This window comes from Talpa europaea, assembly GCF_964194135.1.
Source record: "Talpa europaea genome assembly, chromosome: 8".
Lineage (NCBI taxonomy): Eukaryota > Metazoa > Chordata > Mammalia > Eulipotyphla > Talpidae > Talpa > Talpa europaea.
Genome location: NC_140075.1, coordinates 107,550,660 through 107,567,903, shown reverse-complemented (window position 1 = coordinate 107,567,903; position 17,244 = coordinate 107,550,660). Strand labels below are relative to the sequence as shown.

Here is a 17,244-nt window from a genome sequence, read left to right as displayed (position 1 = left end):
TATTAAATAAATAAATAAACCACTAGAGATAATAAAAATTAAAAAAAAAAAGAATGGACATGGGAGCAGCAGCTTTCTAATTTGCCCTGCTACACACATTTCCCCACACAGCAGTACACGTGTGGCTGAATGTGCTGCTTACAGCTGTTTTCAGCCCTGTGGTAGTATCAGGACTCCCAGCTGTAGTACTCTCTGCCTACTACATACAACCTGGTCAGCTGGGCCTGACAAAGGATTGAACTCTAGAGCTCATGTCCCAAGGATTAGGAAAACAAGATGCATCCCCTGAGTTTTCCTCTTGCTTAACCTAGAACTGGTATTCTTAATCTCTCATTTACTTGTAAATTCTGTCTTTCTCAAAGTCCAGGGAGGCTGTTGGGATGGTCCACGTGAAGCTTCTTTTGTACACAAGTGGACAAAAGAAGTTTCTACTATGAAATTAAGTCAAAATATGGAGGATACCTACCAAAAATAGGACACCAACTATGGGGACAAGAAGAGGTAAAGTGAATGGCCCAGCAAAGTTTTGCAATTCAGCTTTGGAAAGGTGAGTGATCTTACCAAAATCTACCAGACTCAAACAGGCCTCTATGTCTCCAAACCAAGTAGGGAAGTCTCAAAAGGAGTACAAAAGAAAGGGCTAATGAGGACACCTCAGAACATATGCCTGACTAGGTTCCCTCTGAGTTGGCACAGAAGTCTCAAGGAGATGCTAATGCTATTAAGAAGACATTATTAGCAAAACATTCTTGGCTTCCTTGGAAGTTTCTCCCATAATGAGTCCAAACTAAATACATTAATAAACAGTACCTAAGGCTTTTCTTAGGTGAAATATCCATATTAGTCAGCATCTCTGGAGCCAGAATTACATTTCTGGGGAGGAATAAATAGCTACTTTTTCATAATTAGTTCAGATGTCAAATGATGAAAAAAATTTTTAAAAAATCAATTACTTTAATTTTTCTGTAGATAGCCTTATTTTATTGAATAGGCTCACATAATCTATTTATCCATATGACCACTTACTAAAAACCCACCTTACACTTAAGTCTTCACCTAATCTTCACCATCATCTATTAAGATTCCATGTCTCATCAGCTCCATAGACTTCTCTATGAAGCACATTCTAATATACTATGAAATACTCTAAAAAGCATACACAAATAAATACACACCTAGCATTTTATGATGGTTTTCATTTTAAGTGATTCAACTGAAGATGAAGAAATAACATTCAGTATACAAGAAACGGCTAGTAAGAAAAGCAGCAAAGAATTCTCAAAGACAACAGTCAAGTTAGAAATTTCATCTATGATTTTATGTGATTTGACTTAGCAGATAGTGTAAATACCCCTTTTAGGCATTGAGCACCCACCATCCCGATCCACTCCACTAAAATTAATTAATCAAAGGAGCCTTATTAAAAGGGAGTTTGTAAAATGACCGATGTATCCTAACATTAAACAAATACTTCATCATTTGCACAGTGATTCAAAAAGTAAAGACTGGTAGTTAAAGACTTGACAACACTTAAATTCAATTAGTAAACGTTTAGGATACAAGGACAACCATTCCAAATTTAGAAGGTACATAAAATAAAATTTATTGCACAACTGATAGAAAACATTCACCTTCTTAAAGGGAGCTCTACCAAAATACCAAAACAATGTTGTTTAAAATACGATACATGAAATCTGAAGACCAGTGAAGGTCCTTACCAAGTTAAAAAACCTGACATTCATATGACATAGTAACACCAGAGCAGTCGAGACTCAAAAAAGGAAGTGGATAGCCCTTTTGCTTAAACCAGGAGAAAAAAACAAAAGCAAAATACAAACAAAAAAGGAGAAAACAGAAACAATTTCTTAAAATCTCTATACAAAAAAGATTTACCAGTTTCCAAAGCTTAATACTGTATTTTTAATTATGGGAAGAAATAAAGCTCCAATGATCTAAGGACATTATTAGAGCACTAAATAAGGAAGCTTGGGCCAAAACCACAGGCTGCCTCCTAGGGACACAACACACCTAGAAACCTCTGACATCCTAGAATTTTTAATGAAAACTCCTAATAATCTCTTAACAATTTTTAAATGTCATAATTCTCACTAACATTGAATTACACATTTTAGAAATATAGAAGAGCATTGTGGTTAAAGTCTAGGCCCACTTACTCACCTATAGATTCAATGTCTCACCACAGACAGAAACAAAATATGTATCAATTCTTACTATCATACAGTGTATTTCCCTAAGTATTTTTAATATCGAAAAGAAAGCAATGTGTATTCTCTCTTTAAACATGACCTTTCCAGAACAGTTTAAGTAAGCCACTTAACAAGGAGTGGGAAAACGAGTCAGCCTAAATTAATCCTATCCAGTTTCCACTGCACTGTTTAATCCAAAACCACCTTTTAAAAGCATATAGGTCACCACTAATATTAAAGTGACAAAATATGAAGTTAAGCATTTTTTATCAATCGTGATACTCTATTGTATTATCAGAGATGGAATTCCAAATCGCAGCCCAAGCATTCAAAGTGACAATTCCAACGCAAATAGTCAGGCTCTCCTTTCTCAAGAATAAGATAGGAAGCAATCTTCCTCTGCCTCATTCTTTATAATTTTGTGCATTCTGCAGAGAGAAGAAAATAAGTATGGAAAATTTCTCTAATTTTCTCTTGCAAAAAAAAAAGAAGAATCGTCTCTTTAGTACTATTCTTATGCTCACCAGATGTAATTCACTTTGAGGAAAACGTATAAAAATCAAAGTTAAAAAAATAAGGCTACATGCTATACCTAATTATTCACCAAAGTATCCTCTTTGAAGAAATTACCAATTTATAAGGGTACAACGCTTCCTTTTACAAAATGAAGAAAATGGAATTTTAGAAAACAAAAGCAGGTTTTCTATGAGCTTATTTTATAGCTTTAGTATTGCAATTTTTGTCCTAATTTTCAATTGGCAGTGTTTCCTAATAAATTTTTTAAAAATGTTTTAATCTGTCTATTTACAAGGGTTAATGAAAGCACATATAAATGCAACTATAATACACCACTTTTAGAGAAAATAATTTTGAAAAAATCCTTTTTTTCATTTCTAATATTTTATATTTTACATGCAGATCTAAGAAACATTTAAATGTAATTTCAACAAATTAACTTTCTATAGTAATAGTAATAAAACAAAACCACTATAATAAAAATTCACAACCTACACCAATATAAATGAATGAAGAAAAAAACAGAGCCCTTTCTTACAGTAAGAATCCAACTAATAAGTGTAGAATAATGGCATTCTTTTTTAAAAAAATAAATCATCATTTAGCATCACTTACAGTAACAATTGTTTTACAAAAGACATAAATATTGCTAAAATTAGTGGGTGAAAGTATGAAAATAGGGTATTTACAAATTTCAATGACTTCCCATAAAATAAATAATTAATAAGGCATGATAGTAATTTTAGAATGGAGAAGCCATACAAGCAACGCCTTAACCAAATTTCAGATTTCACCAGTTATGGATAAATTAGCACTAGGTATCTTCTGATCCTGAAAGAACACACCAGTTCTCTAGGTTTCCTGCCAAAAGTCCATTACTCGAAGCTAAGTCATGAGGAAACATCACCAAACCCCGAATGACAATCTACAAAATAACTGACCATCATTCTGCAAAACTGTCAAGGTCACAAAAACAGACTGAAAACTGTTCCAGGTTAAAGGAGACTAAAGAGACATGATGGTCAAATGCCATATGGGATTCTGTACTGTATCTTGGACCAGAAAAGAATGTTAATGACAAAACTGGAATAAAACCTATAGATTAAATCATAGTTTTGACTCACTGTTTATTTCTGTGATTATGAAAGAGAGTGTACACATCATATTATTTAGGTGTAAAAGTATTTACATCATGTCTGCAACTAGCTCAAAACACTTTACATATATAAAATGAAAGTCTGGCAAAGTGTAAATAAGTATTTGGGGAATAATTATTACATAAAGAGTATACAGAAATGTGTTCTAATTTCTCAAGTTCTTCATAAGCTTAAAATTTCCAAATAAAAAAGGCATCTAAAGGGTGAGTCACCTCCATTGTAAACTGGCATGATGTTATCTAGTCCCAAGGGTCAGAAAGCTTTTTCTATAAAATGCCAGGTAGTCAATACTGTAGCTTTGAAATTTAGTGGGTCATTTGGTCTCTTTCACCACTACTCAAAACTGCCCCTGCATCACAAAAGTACCTACAGACAAATCATAAATGAATGGAAGTGGCTGTGATCCAATAAAATTTTATTTATTAAAATTGACAAAGACCAGAATGAGCCCACAGGCCCTAGTTTGCTAACCCCTGGTCTATTCATACCAAGGAAAATTAAATAGAGTACATTTTCTATGCACATGTGTGGCACTCTGTTAATTGCTTACTGGCATTAACTCATTTATCCTTACAGCCAGCAATCTGATGATGGACCTGGAGAGGTTAATGAACTTGTCAAGGTCACACAGTTAGTAAGCAGTTTGGGTTTAAACCAGGTAAGGGTGTCTTCACACAATGAAGCACATTCTCATATGGTCTGAATTAGACTAAGAACTATAATCATTTAACAATGGCTAAATAACTATCCAAGATGAAGATTTATATTCTGAGAGGGTGTATTTCACAAACCTCCTGTAGCTGCAAAGAAATAAGTCCCAGCTGATCCTGACGTCTTTCTACCAGCTCTCGTTCTGTGCGCATCTCTCTTTCTATTTCCTGGAGCCGCCGCTCCACCCGATCCGAAACCTTAACATGAAAAAACAGAAATAGTGACATTATGGAGCTCTTAGTCAAAAAAAAAAAAAAAAAAAAAAAGACTTAACTGAAGAGACATTTTATGGCAGACATACTACCGCCTAAAGCATTTAAGATTGGCTTATTTATAGAGCCCATTTTAATGACACTATTATAAAACAGATTAACAAAATGAGTGAAAATTACAAAAGAAAAAAATCATTAGTCTCCAAATAAGCCAAACCTGGATGCCAATAAAGGACTCAAATTTTTCAAAGTGTTATATAATAACTCAATAGATCAGTTAAAATAAACTAGAAAAGAGTGCCCTCTGGTGATTTAGAAGGAAAATGCCAATTTTGCCAACATATTTTTCTATAATGATAAACTGTTCTATTTAGCTCTTTTTCATTTTAATTATCTGCAAGCATGACCTGCCTATGAAGGATTTGATGTTTATGTGCAGCAAATAATTAAAAGGGCTTCTCATTAGCATGTCAATCTTTTCTTCTGTGATCTCCTAAAAATACACCAGCTGGAAAAGATCAAAAACTAAAGTCAAACAGAAAAAAATATTTAATTGGACTCTCTAAAATAAACATGAAAGATTTTTTTTCTCTGATGCAAGATTTTCTTTGCTAAAACTTGTGCAAATTCAAACACTCTTCATTCTATAGTCACCTAAATAAAATGTAATCTATTTGATGATATGTGTACCTGGTGCCAGAAGACATGGTATTTAGAGGACTCTTTACTATTTAAGTAAAGGCAGATCTAATAAAGATATGTTTACACCTATGTTCATAGCATATTAGTCACAGCAGCCAGAAGATGGAAGCAACCCAAGTGTCCATTGATGGATGAATGACCAAATAAAAAGTGATCTGTACGTACACTAGCATATCATTCAGTCTTAAAAAGAAATAAAATTCTTACACAGGTATTCTAGGCAATATGGATGATCCTAGAAGACCATAACCACATGCTAAGTAAAGCCAGTCACCAAAAGAAAAAAATAAAATGTATTATTCCACCTATAAGAGGTACCTAGAGTAGTAAAATTCTCGGAGACAGAAAGTAAACTGGTGGCTGTCAGGAGCTAAGTGGAAGGGAGGAAGTAATGGGAAGTTGTTTAATGGGTACACATCAGTTTTGCAAAATAATGAGAGTTCTAGATTTAGTTATACAACATTGTGAATGTATGTAACACTATTGAACACTTAAAAATGTCTTTTATTACATGTGTATTGCCCCAATTAAAAATTTTAAAAATCATATTTAAATTGATGAAAAGTGAAAAATAAAAATATTCTAATGCCATCCATCAAGAAACATTTTGAATACTTTCAGAAATGTTTCTATACATATGTATATAACTAGTCAAACATATCCAATTAATTACTTGTTTAAAACAAAAGCTGGAAGTTATATATTGTTTTTTATAAATTTTGAATATTTTGAATTCACACAAAATGGGCAACTTTCTATATACTACAAGTAAATCTACAACTTCCTTCTTCATAACTGATTAAAGTAATTCCTTACTGACAGATACTAGGACAACAATTTTTATTATTATTATTATTATTATTATTATATGCCATGACAAATACTCCTACAGAAGATCAGTTTTGTACATTCAAAATACAATTCATTTATCTGCTCTCCTATCCCCATTTCTTCCATACTAAAGTAATTTTTAACTAGGAATTATTGCTGCCAACATAAGAAATACATTTTCTGGCCTGCTTAGCTGCTAGCTGGCCACATGATGTAAGTCATGGTAAATGAGAGGAAGCATCAGTTCCAGTGGCAACTTCAAAAAACTATCTACAAGAGACAGAACACAGACACCTTCTGCTCTCATAATTATCTCTTCCTCCATCCGCTGCCTCATTTATAGATGCTAATTTCAGCCTCTGAACTTAACGCCATAGCAGCAGAAAAACAAGAAAAGCATGACAAAAAGAGTCAGAATCACTAATATACTATAGGTTAGTAGAAAAAGTACCTCACGGAACCTTAAACTCCTACCTTAGGACTTTTTCACAAAAGAAAAATAACATTTGTCTTTTTTAAGCCATTGTTATTGGGGATTTTGGTCACTTACTGTTGAAACTAATTATACTGATAGAAGCATATCAGTGAACTGCAAAATGCTAAAGAAATACAACAATTGCTTCATACAACCATGACAACACAGGAAAACCATAATATCCTTGCTCTGTTTTAGTCTGAAGAAAATGAAAAGCAGTAAAGTGAGAAAACATAACAGCTACACAGTATTCAGAAAAATAAAACACATACAATTAACATGATTGAAAATTAATACACACAGAAAGTATTTTATAAATCCTAACAGTGGTAAAATTATAATTCCCCTATGAGACCATCAAGTACCTTTACAAGATGAAATTATCTACACAGATCAATACGCTTGAAATATTTTCCTTCTTCTACCGCTAAGAAAATGAGTCACAGGCTTCCCCTGGTGGCGCAGCGGTTGAGCGCTGGGCTACAAAGCTGCCCACAGCCTCTGCAGCACAGGTTCAATCCCCAGCCGCCAGCGAGGGTCCCACATGGCATGCGGGTCCCTGCTGTGCCCACTGCTCCCTTCAGCAGTGTATTTCGTCATTCTGCCTGTTCTGTTCCCCGTTCTGGCTCTGGTAAATTCTCTTACCCTCCCACGCTTCTGACTGTACCCAGTGCTTATATAAATAAATAAATAAATCTTAAAAAAAAAAGTGAATAGTGTTTTTAAAAAAAAGAAAGAAAGAAAATGAGTCACACAAGTCAGCTAAGCTAACAACCAAGGACCTAAAATATACATTTGGGTAATCTTAGTTTTCTCTTTGCCTATTCTTTCTCATTTCTGTTACATTTCTGTATTAGTTAGGGTACAGTCTAGTCTTTTTCAAAAAGATCAAATATACAGAGGCTTAAACAATGTAAGTTTATTTCTCACTGAAATTGTAGTCCAAAAGAAAGCAGGACAGGTTGGCAGGTCATTCTTCTGCCTAAAGACATTCAGAATCCGGGTCCCTTCCATCTATGGTTCCACCATCTCCTAGGTTGCTATCCTCATTAGAGCTACATCCCTATTTCAACTCATGTAGACAGAAAGTCCCAGATAGGTGGCTTTGTTGTCAAGGAAGAAAATGCATCAACTGCACGTATGACTTTTACTCATGTTAAGTCACATAGTCACAATTTACCTGCACAGGAAAAGTGAGAAATGTTATCTGTACTTCAATGTGCCAAGATAAAGCTGCTGGGGGTGGGATATAGGGATCTAATACCAGAGGGGACAACTCAGTTTTAGAGACTAGTTAGAATTATCGTAACTTTAACACATTATAATTTAAATGTAAACTACTTTTTCACTCTTTTTGGAAATGGGTAAGATAATCCTCTGCTATTTCTCAAAGGAACACATTAGAGAGGACACTTAAAATACTATATATAGAGAGGGGCGGAGCAACATGGCGGCGAGGAGACGCTGCGAGTAAGATCTCCCATTAAAAAAAGTTAATAGGGAAGAAAAGCGGCAGGTCCCAGTGAGAACTGGGACATGGAAGATAAACAGACGACTCCAGCAAACTGCCCAAAGAAGAAAGTGGCCATAAAAGAGGACTAGAAGGGAGGAAAGCGCAGAACGCTGCTCCCCTCCCCCACCCACAGAGCCGGCACACTCCTACCAACAGAGAGAAGGAAAACAACAAACTAAAACGACCAACAAGAACAAACTACGCAGCAAGCGGGACTGTGAGTGGAAAGGAACTATTTCAGCCACCACACCCCGTGAACGGGAGCTGTGGAGAACCCTGCAGGATTCGCCGCGGCGGTGAGCGAATGGCTCCCGGCGCCATTAGAGAACAAAGAGACTCTGGAGGAGACCCTCACACAGCCCGGGCCGGCCGGTAAGCTTGCACGGAAAAGCAGCGCGCTTGGCGCACTTGAAAAGCAAACGCGGATCGGGATCGCGGCTGCCCAGGTCCCCGTGCCTGCGACCTAGGCTTGCGGGGAGATGCGCGGAGGCCCTCACTGGGGTGAAAGTCCCTCACTGAGTAAGCAGGAACCAGGCGCCCAGGCACGGGAGCGGGTGCAAAAGGCGCCATTCCCGCGCCCCTGAACTGGGCTACAGCCCGCGTCCTGGAACTGAGGGCTTTGGAACTGAGACCCGGGGCATGAAGTTTGGGGCGTGGGTTCTCCACGACGGTGGGGCACAAGGCAGACACAGCACCCCAAAGCCGTTGAGGTTTACCCTACCATTCCCGCTCTGTTCCCTGTCCCACAGGGCCGGGGGGGGGGGCGAAAAACAGCCCCCCAAGGACAATAGGAGAGATCTCTGGCACCACCTAGCGACCAGAAAAAAAAAGTCACTAACACCCCACAGAACAGGGAAATTTCTTAAGACTGCTTGAAAAGGGCAGAAGGCTCCCGGAGGAGACAGTGGCCAGCTGGGAAGTTAGCCCACGCCAGACCCCTTCCGACCAGCAGTCTGAGCCCACAGAGGGAACAGGCACCCACGGTCGGGGCAGACCGGGCGCGCAGAAGAGTGTGCCTGAGACCGGATGCTCAGGGACTGAGTGCTGCATTGCCATTTTAGAACAGGGACATTTCTTCAGTAAAGACTTCCTGAAACCAGCAGAAAGCTCCCTCAGAAGCCAGAGATGGCTCCTGGAGGAGCCAGAGGGGATCGGAGAAGTTCACCCAAGATGCCGGCCAGTCCAAGCAACACAGTGTCCCAAAGCATACGACAAATTAGAAAACAGACAGTAGGGAGTAGAAGAACCACACGCAACCTAACAACTCCTCAGGAAAAAAGCACACCACAAAAAGAAAACCACCCCCCAGATTGCAACGACAGTAACTTGGAAGAACTTCTGAGCCTTCCAGAAAGAGAATTTAAAATTGCCGTGATTAAAAAACTGACAGAACTCATAAAGGAAAACAATGATCAGAAGAAGGAAATTGAGTCCCTAAAGAGGGAAGCAAAAGAAACACAGGAGATCAAAGAATTAATGGAAGAACTAAAGAACTCTGGGAAAAGCAATGAAAGCAGAATAGATGAAATGGAAGAACGAATAAGTACTCTTGAAGACACAGAAATAAAAAGAACCAAAACAGAAAAGGAAAGAGAAGTACGAAGGAAAAACAACAAAGAAAGACTTCGGGAACTATCTGACTCCATGAGGAAAGGAAATATAAGAGTTATAGGAATTCCAGAAGAGAGGAGAGAGATGTAGGAACAGAGAAAATACTCCAGGAGATAATTGAATAGAACATCCCAAACGCGAAGAAGGAGCTGAAAATTGATATACAAGAAGCAAAAAGAACACCAAACTTCCACAACGAAAGGAAAAATACAGCAAGACACATAATAGTAAAGCTCCCAAGAATCCAGGACAAGGAAAAAATAATGAAGCTGACAAGAGGGAAGAAACAGATAACATTCAAAGGAAAACCAATCAGGCTGACATCAGACTTCTCTGAAGAAACACTACGGGCAAGGAGAGAGTGGAGGGACATAGTCAACAGACTCCAAGAAAACAGATGCCAACCAAGAATACTCTATCCCGCAAAGCTCTCCTTCCTCTATGAAGAAAGAATAAGGACCTTCCCAAACAAAGAGAAACTCTGGAATTTCATTATGACTAAACCCCCACTCCAAAAAATATTACAAGGAATCCTAAAGCCAGAACCTCAGAGGGACGAATAACAATGAAAGAAGGCCAAAAAAAAAAAAAAGTTATTAAAAGAATAAATAAATAAAATCAAAGGAAAGACAAACAAAATGGCAAATACAAATGCTAACATATCAATATTAACTCTAAATGCAAATGGATTAAACTCTTCAATAAAAAGACACAGAGTTGCAGCCTGGATTAAGAAACAAAACCCAACCTTTTGCTGTCTCCAGGAAACACATTTAGCTACAAAAGATAAAAATAGACTCAAAGTTAAAGGATGGAAAACAATCCTACAAGCAAATGGACCAAAAAAGAAAGCAGGAACAGCTATACTTATAACAGATAAAACAGACTTCAAACTCAAAAAAATAAAAAGAGACCCCAATGGTCACTACATTATGATCAAGGGGACAATACTTCAAGAAGAAATAACACTCATTAACATATACTCACCAAACGAAGGAGCACCAAAATATATCAAACAACTGTTGTCCTCTCTGAAAACAGACATCAGAGAAACCACATACGTAGTGGGAGACTTCAACACACCACTATCAACAATGGATAGATCAACGAGACAAAAAATAAGTAAAGAAGCTAAAGCTCTAAATAAGGACCTAGAGCATTTGGGCTTAACAGACTTCTATAGAACACTAAACCCCAAAAAAACGGAGTACACATTTTTCTCAAGCGCACACGGATCATTCTCCAGGATCGATCACATACTGGGGCACAAGACAAACATCAACAGATACACCAAGATTGAAATCATACCAACCATCTTCTGACCATGAAGGCATCAAACTAGAAATAAACCATAAAAAGAAGGCAAGGAACTTTCCTACCTCATGGAGATTAAAAACCACACTACTGGACGACCACTGGACTAATGAGGAGATCAAAGAAGAAATTAAAAAATTCTTTGAATTGAATGACAAGGAGGACACCAATATCCTAAATGTATGGGATGCAGCAAAAGCAGTAATAAAAGGAAAATATATAGCAATAGAAGCTCACATCAAGAAACAAGAAAGAACTCAAAGAAACAACCTAATCTCGAAACTCAAAGATCTAGAAAAAGAACAACAAAAAAACCCCAAAACCAGTAGAAGAAAAGAAATAATAAAAACCAAAGCAGAAATAAATGAAATTGAAACTAAAAAAACAATCCAAAAGATCAATGAAACCAAGAGATGGTTCTTTGAAAAAAATCAATAAAATAGACAAACCCCTAACCAGGCTCACAAAGGAAAAAAGGGAGAAAGGACAAATAAACAGGATCACAAATGAAAGAGGAGAAATCACAACGGACACAGCAGAAATCAAAAGAATAATCAGTAACTGCTATGAACAGTTATATGGAAACAAGTTCAACAATCTAGAGGAGATGGACAAATTCCTACAACTCTACAATCACCCAAAGCTAGATAAAGAAGAAATAGAACACCTAAACAGACCAATTACAATTAGCGAAATTGAAATGGTAATCAAAAACCTCCCCAAAAACAAAAGCCCAGGACCTGATGGATTTACAAATGAATTCTACCAAACATTCAGAGACGAATTAGTGCCTATCCTTCACAAACTCTTTCAAAAAATTGAAAAGGAAGGGACAATACCAAACACGTTCTATGAAGACAACATTACACTAATACCAAAGCCGAACAAGGACAACACAACAAAGGAAAACTACAGGCCAATCTCCCTAATGAACACTGATGCAAAAATCCTCAATAAAATTTTAGCTATCAGAATCCAACAATGTATCCATAAGATAATTCACCATGACCAAGTAGGATTCATTCCAGGGACACAAGGATGGTTCAACATCCGAAAATCAATCAACGTTATCCAACACATCAACAAAAAGAAATATAAAAACCATATGATAATATCAATAGATGCTGAGAAAGCTTTCGACAAAGTGCAACACCCATTCATGATAAAAGCCCTTGAAATTCTTGGGATACAAGGAACATACCTCAACATCATAAAGTCCATCTATGACAAGCCAACAGCCAGTATCATTCTCAATGGTGAAAAGCTGAAAGCAATTCCGTTAAGATCTGGAACAAGACAAGGATGTCCACTCTCACCACTGCTCTTCAATATAATACTGGAAGTCCTAGCCAGAGCAATAAGACAAGAGAAAGACATCCAAGGAATCCAAATAGGAAAAGAAGAAGTCAAACTATCACTATTTGCAGACGATATGATAATATCCATAGAGAACCCCAAAAACTCCACAGAAAAACTAATTCAACTCATCAATCAGTTCAGTAAAGTGCCAGGATACAAAATCAACACGCAAAAGTCAGTAGCCTTCCTATACACAAACAATAAATCTGAAGAAGAAGAAATCAAAAAAACCATCCCTTTTATTATTGAAACAAAAAAAAATCAAATATTTGGGAATAAATCTAACAAAAGAGGTAAAGGACCTATACAAAGAAAACTATAAAACACTGTTAAAAGAAATAGAAGAAGACACAAAGAAATGGAAAGACATCCCCTGCCTATGGATTGGAAGAATAAACATTATTAAAATGGCCATCCTACCAAAAGCAATATACAGATTCAATGCTATTCCAATCAAAATTTCAATGTCATTCTTCAAAGAAATAGAGCAATTATTGATGAAATTCATATGGAATCACAAAAAACCCCGAATAGCCAAAGCTCTCCTGAAAAAAAAAAGAAGGGAATGGAGGCATCACACTCCCAGACTTCAAACTATACTACAAAGCCATAATCATCAAAACTGCATGGTATTGGAACAAGAACAGACATACAGACCAATGGAATCGAATAGAAAATCCAGAAATAAACCCACAGATTTATGGTCAACTAATCTTTGACAAAGGAGCAAAGACTATGCATTGGAGCAAAGAAAGTTTGTTCAATAAATGGTGCTGGGAAAACTGGGTCGCTACATGCAAAAGAATGAAGCTTGACCACTACCTCACACCATACACAAAAATCAACTCAAAATGGATTAAAGAACTAGACATAAGACTTGAAACCATAAAATATATAGAAGGAAATATAGGCGAAACACTACGTGATTTGCACATCAAAGACATCTTTACAGACACATCACCCAAAGCAGTGATAGTGAAGGCAAAGATAAACAGCTGGGACTACATCAAATTAAAGAGCTTCTGTACAGCAAAAGAGACAATAACAAAAACAAAGAGAAACCCCACCAACTGGGAGAACATTTTTGCACACAACACTAATGATAAAGGACTGATCACAAAAATCTGCAGAGAGCTGATGAGACTCAACAACAACAAAGAAAATAATCCCGTCAAAAAATGGGCAGAAGAGCTAAAAAGAAACTTCTCTGAAGAGGAAATGCAAATGGCCAACAGGCATATGAAAAAATGTTCAACATCACTTGTAATCAGGGAAATGCAAATCAAAACTACCATGAGATACCATCTTACACCAGTGAGAATGGCACATATTAAAAAAACTAGCAACAACAAATGTTGGCAAGGTTTGGAGAAAAAGGAACTCTCCTGCACTGTTGGTGGGAGTGCAAACTGGTCCAACCAATATGGAGAGCTGTGTGGAGATTTCTGGACCTACTAAACATAGAGCTTCCATATGATCCAGCAATTCCACTCCTAGGTATTTACCCAAAGGACACAGAAACATCAATCCCAAAGAGCACCTGCACCCCTATGTTTATAGCAGCACTGTTTACAATAGCTCCGCTTTGGAAACAACCCAAATGCCCAAAAATAGATGACTGGATCAAGAAGATGTGGTACATATATACCATGGAATATTACTCAGCATTCAAAAAAGATAAACACATGCAATTTGCAGCAACATGGATGGCGCTGGAAGGGATCATGCTCAGCGAAATAAGCCAGAAAGAAAAAGAAAAATACCGGATGGTCTCACTCATAGCAGGAATCTAGAAAACTTAAATAAGGGACCAGGAAAATGAATAACTATAAGAAAGTGAAAATCAAAATCAACAAAAAACTATGAACCAGATACACTTTTGGGGGTTGAGGGGCGGGAGGGGAGGGATTGGGGGCAGAATGGGGGGGGTTGCAATTGTATGGGGAATATAAAAATAAAATTAATTATAAAAAATAAATAAATAAATAAACAAATAAATAAAATACTATATATAAAACCAAACAGTATGCAACAAATTACAAATGCAAACAGACCGTTTAATCCTGTAAATATCATTCTATAAATTTATTCTACCAATTTACTTTCCTATGTGAAAAACAACACATGGACAAGATCATTAACTGCAGTGTATTAAAGTAAAGGACTGCAACAACCTAAATGTCCATCACGTGAGTCTGGTTACACAAATTATGGAATACATACTCAATGGAATGCTTTCAATATTAAAATAATTTTTAAAAATTCATTAGAAGCTGATATAGAATGATGTTAAATCTCCAAAATATATTAAGTGTGAATTAATTTTGCTACCCGCTATCAACTATACAACAAATGGGAAGCACAGGGAAGAAAGGCCTCCCTTGACATGCTGACATTTCACTGGAAACCTACACGACAAGAGGGAGCCAGCCATGCAAAAATCTGGGGGCAAAAAAGAGAAGCCTGGGGCCTCCCTGGTGGTGCAAGGGGTTAAGCACCGCACTATGAAGCAATCCACAGACTCTGCACCACGAGTTCAATCCCCGGCCAGCCAGGGAGCAATCCATATGGCACAGCAGACCTCTCCTGCCTCACCCACTGCTCCCCTCAGCAGTGTATTTCAGTCCATCTGCCTGTTCTGTTCCCCACTCTGTCTCTGGTGAATCCTCACCCTCCGCATCTCTGGCCTGAACCCCAGCTTTTGTATGCATAAATAAATAAATCTTTAAAAAAAGAATGAGCATGAAACATTCAAAATATCTAGAGAAAGCTGGGCAATATAAGCAGTGCAGGTCATGACAAAGAAACTGGAACAGAAGCAGCCCAAATAGGGTTTTGAAAAAGGGAATAATTCACTGTAATGATAACTTATGAAAATCACTTGGCTACTGTGACGAGCACAGACAGGGTAAGTGTAGGAGACACAGACCAACTTCAATGGAGTTCAACGCAGTGAACTCAAAAAGAAGTGATGTGACTTGAACAGAAGCATTAGTCTGAAGTAAATGGAATTGAGCAGGATTTTGGAAATAGATTAGAAATAGATTGAAAATGTGATATGAAGAAAAAGATCTAAGTGAATCCTAGGTAACCACTGGTGGAACTAGGATGACATTTTCTGAGATTGGAGAGACCAAAGGAAAAGCAAGTAAAAATATTTCTAAATACAAGGGCATGGACTCTGTACTTAATGATACAGCATATATTTATAACTTTTGAATGATAAAATAATTCCCAATAAGAATACTTATTTTGAAGAATGTGATTGTTTCCTCACTTATATTTTCTAATTCTGAGAACTAAGGAAAAGACAATGCCAGCTAACATTAAGAAATTCATTTTCATCAAAGTCCCATGTTAGTCCTTTAAAGTTACTGAAATGTCAAAAAGTCCTACATACCCATATTAGTTGTAACAATAGTAACAAAGGTATATATTAAAATAGCTTTTAAAATCAGCATTTAGTGAAAGGTGAAACAAAAGCATTCTATTTATGGGATTATAATCCACCATTTCAATATGTTGATTTTTCAGATCTTTAAGAACATCATCTTGTTTAAATTCCATTTCAATAAATATTTGTTAAAATATATTGATGTTTTAACCTGTGCAACAGCCATGTTATCCTAAATGCAGTGTTGAAGAACTCTTGGTTTGATTAATAACTCACCCAGAAAGAGATGGATCCATGTTTATATTCTGTAATTTAAATAGTAACCCTCCTATAGAAATTAAAATAAATTTTTTCCACCATGAATAATCAAACTTGACATGCCCTCATATCACATGCCATCGGATAAATCTTGACAACTGATTTTCCCTGGTGGTATGAAGCCCATGCAACACTGATTGCTTATTACCACACTGGTTAATGGAAAATATTTTCCATTACATCATGCTATAAATAATAATTATTCTCTTCCAATGGACAGTTTGAAAGAATCAAAAGTCTATGGTTCACAAAGGATAACAAATCAGATCTTGGCAAATGTGAGAGGAACTAATACTTTCTGCCTCTCAAAGAAAAAAAAAGTGTTCTATAACCTTTCGAGATATATTTTAGTTACCAATAAAATTTATGATAAACAATTGTAGCCTCGGAATAATGTACAATAAATGTGGTGAATAGCAGTTACCAGCAGAAAATGAAATTAGTGGGAGATAAGGACAGTTGCTCATCTTTATATATCTGTACAGTGTTTAAAAGTTTTCTACAGTGAACGTGCATCACTTTGGTAATTTTATTTTAAACTTAAATCTGGAAACAGCTGCAGCCTCTGAGAAATTTAACGCTCAAATAACAAAACTGCATCTTCTCTGACAGCATGCTATCATGAATTCACAAATACAACACAATATGTCAAACAGTTATAAAATGTAAATGTTGACTTCAATTGGAATAAATGAGTCACAGAGTCTATATTAAGCCTTGTACAAATTGGAAACAAACATCATGTGGCCTTCAGAAGACCTTCTAAAATTCAACAATATTATTTTTAAGTTTTGCATTAGCTGACTGTTTCTTAATCAGGACTACATACATCCACATAAGGTTTGAGATGCCCTCTGTACAGCTATGAGACATTTTGTTGAAAGAATATCACACAAAGCATGAACCAAGCTGTAATATCACAAC

The 17,244-nt window shown here is 36.6% G+C and overlaps 1 protein-coding gene across 1 annotated transcript in view; it reads right to left on the bottom strand.

Annotated features, from left to right (window-relative positions):
• Nucleotides 1–17,244, bottom strand: part of CEP128 (centrosomal protein 128) — a gene marked incomplete at its 3' end in the record, with an annotated part of 367,236 nt that overhangs the window by 313,148 nt on the left and 36,844 nt on the right. Inside the window, exon 7 of the mRNA XM_084240528.1 lies at nt 4,672–4,788. Coding sequence (XP_084096654.1) covers nt 4,672–4,788 — 117 coding nt within the window. The remainder of the gene's footprint in view (nt 1–4,671; nt 4,789–17,244) is intronic.